Raw genomic sequence first — 2,199 nt, 5'->3', positions numbered from 1 at the left:
TCCAGCCGTGGTCGGGCCACGGGGCCGCCCGCCGGTGCGCAGTGCTTGGTGGTGAGCAAAGCTCGCTGCACCCGGCCCCCGCTAGCCCGGCTGTTCACCGACGGCACAGGGGGCCCGGAGCCAGCCCAGAACGGGCCCAGCGAGGCGCCGGAGCCCCAGTACGAGCTGCGCACCATCCACGTCTCCAAGCGCAAGCAGTCGCTGGGTGAGTGTTGCTTAAGGCGCTGGGTGCTGGCTGCAGCCCTGGGGATGGGGCTGGGCTGTGCCAATGCTCCTGGTGGCACCAGCCCCAGCCCGCCCAGGTGCATGGGATTGCTCCCTCCTCAGCGCAGGACTTCGCACTTGTCCAGGGGGTTGCCTGAGCTGGTTTGCACAGGGCTGCTGCATTACATGCCAGGCCGGGGCACAGAGCAAGGCTGAAGCTGTGGCAGCTCAGCCGGGTGGTACAGGAGGAGCCCAGTGGGCGCCTAGGTGGACCCTGACAGGATGCGTTTGCCCCATCTCCAGCAAGGGGCTCTCCCCAGTTAACACCCCTCCCCACCGCCCCCCACAGGGATCAGCATCTCAGGCGGGATCGAGTCCAAGCTGCAGCCGATGGTGAAGATCGAGAAGATCTTCCCGGGGGGAGCAGCCTTCCTGAGCGGAGGCCTGCAGGTACCAGGGTGGGCACCAGGCTGGGCAGGGGTGGCGGGGCAAGTCAGAGCATCCCTCCCACCTGCCCCCCGCCCCACTTTCTGCCCCTGCCAGGCCGGCTACGAGGTGGTGTCGGTGGATGGCGAGAGCCTGCAGAACGTGACACATGGGCGCGCCGTGGACATCATCCGCCAGGCCTACCGCAACAAGGCCCGCGACCCCATGCAGCTCGTGGTGAAGGTGCCCAAGGAGCCCGGGGACTGAAGGGCCGGGGGGGCCCCATCTCCCCCAGCCCCGAACCACGAGGCAGCGGCCCAGAGCCGGCTGGACCGGAACGTGGCCCAGACAATGAGGGGTTGAAGGCCAGGACCGTGGGTCCACCGTGCCGAAGGACCGAGCGTGTTCTCAGCTCATCGCTACAGCGAGTTGTGCCCATTCTCAGACGCAGCAGGGGCCCATGACAGCAGGCAGGGGCACCGCACCCCCCACGTACTACTGATGGGACCCCAGAGAAGCGAGGATAAAAGCCCTACTACTGCTGCAGTAGACTCTTAGCCCCGTCGGAGACTGCTGTCTTCCTCGAGCCCAGCCAGATGGAGGTGCTGGGGCTGTCCCCCCCGCCCCATCTACTCACGACACCGCTCGGGGTACAAACACAGCGGGTTTATTGGCGCCCTTAGTCTGTACAAACGCGGATGCGGTCGGGAATAAATGTACAAAACCCCAGGCCCGTGGTGCCGGGGGGGTGCTTTGGTCTGATGCCGGCCCAGGTGGGCACTGCTACGCCAAGGGGGCGGGGAGGAAACCCCCTCCCTGGACTGAGTGGCTCGGGCGGGGGGAAGGAAATCAGCCCCTATCTCAGCCAGATCCCGGGGGGCTGGAGGGGCATCTCCCATGTGCCCGGGGCTGGGGGGACAGCCAGGACCCAGTGCCTGCGGGGGCTGGCCCAGCCACCCTCCCAGCCCAGGGGGTCACACATGGGCAGCTTGCCTGACTGGAGCGGAGCCATGAAGGGCGCCCGAGAGCTGGGGGGGGCAACCAGCCTGGTGCCAGCTCAGCACCAAGCCGGGGTGGGTGGGGTGGGAGCAGGGCCCTATAGTGCAGCTGGTACCAGGCCTGAGGTGGGGACACCGAGCACAGGCTGGGACCCCACCCCACGCCCAGGACCGCCCTGAGCACGTGACAAAGGGGGGGAAATAGAGGTAGAAGGGGGCATCTGGGCAGTGGGAGAAGGCACTGGCAAGACATCTCAGCTATGCGGAGCCGAGGGGCTTAGGGGGTCTGACCGGGGTGAGGGGTGAGGCGGGCAGGCAGGCGGAGAGGCTGGGGGCAGTTTCTGTAGGTCCTACAAAAATAGAGTCATTTCACACAGAATAGAAACCAACCTCCCCCTGCCGCATGCACCGGAGGGGCCCTACGCTCCAGCTCAGGAGCACGGGGAGCCCCTTGCTCGCCACCCCCGAGCACGGAGCAGGGTCTCTGCCCCAGCGAGGGTCAGATCTGGGTGGCAGCGATCTCCTCGAGGCGCAGCGCGGGGCCGGGGCCGGGGCCAGGGCCAGCGGGGCC

General features: G+C 67.5%; 2 protein-coding genes across 2 annotated transcripts in view; one reads left to right on the top strand and one right to left on the bottom strand.

The window, feature by feature from the left end:
* The window catches only part of PDZD7 (PDZ domain containing 7), a 15,691-nt gene extending 13,687 nt beyond the window's left edge, over positions 1–2,004 (top strand). The window contains exons 15-18 of the mRNA XM_019555491.1: positions 6–10; positions 43–205; positions 554–654; positions 748–2,004. Of these exons, the coding sequence (XP_019411036.1) occupies positions 6–10; positions 43–205; positions 554–654; positions 748–897 (419 nt within the window). The 3' untranslated portion in view covers positions 898–2,004. The remainder of the gene's footprint in view (positions 1–5; positions 11–42; positions 206–553; positions 655–747) is intronic.
* LZTS2 (leucine zipper tumor suppressor 2) overlaps positions 1,906–2,199 on the bottom strand; it is a 2,396-nt gene continuing 2,102 nt past the window's right edge. Inside the window, exon 5 of the mRNA XM_019555490.1 lies at positions 1,906–1,978. Within this exon, the coding sequence (XP_019411035.1) occupies positions 1,906–1,978 (73 nt within the window). The remainder of the gene's footprint in view (positions 1,979–2,199) is intronic.

Source organism: Crocodylus porosus, unplaced genomic scaffold (assembly GCF_001723895.1).
Source record: "Crocodylus porosus isolate Cpor-Errol unplaced genomic scaffold, CroPor_comp1, whole genome shotgun sequence".
NCBI classification, from domain to species: Eukaryota; Metazoa; Chordata; order Crocodylia; family Crocodylidae; genus Crocodylus; species Crocodylus porosus.
The sequence above is the reverse complement of the archived record's forward strand: the minus strand, read 5'-3'. Positions and strand labels throughout refer to the sequence as shown.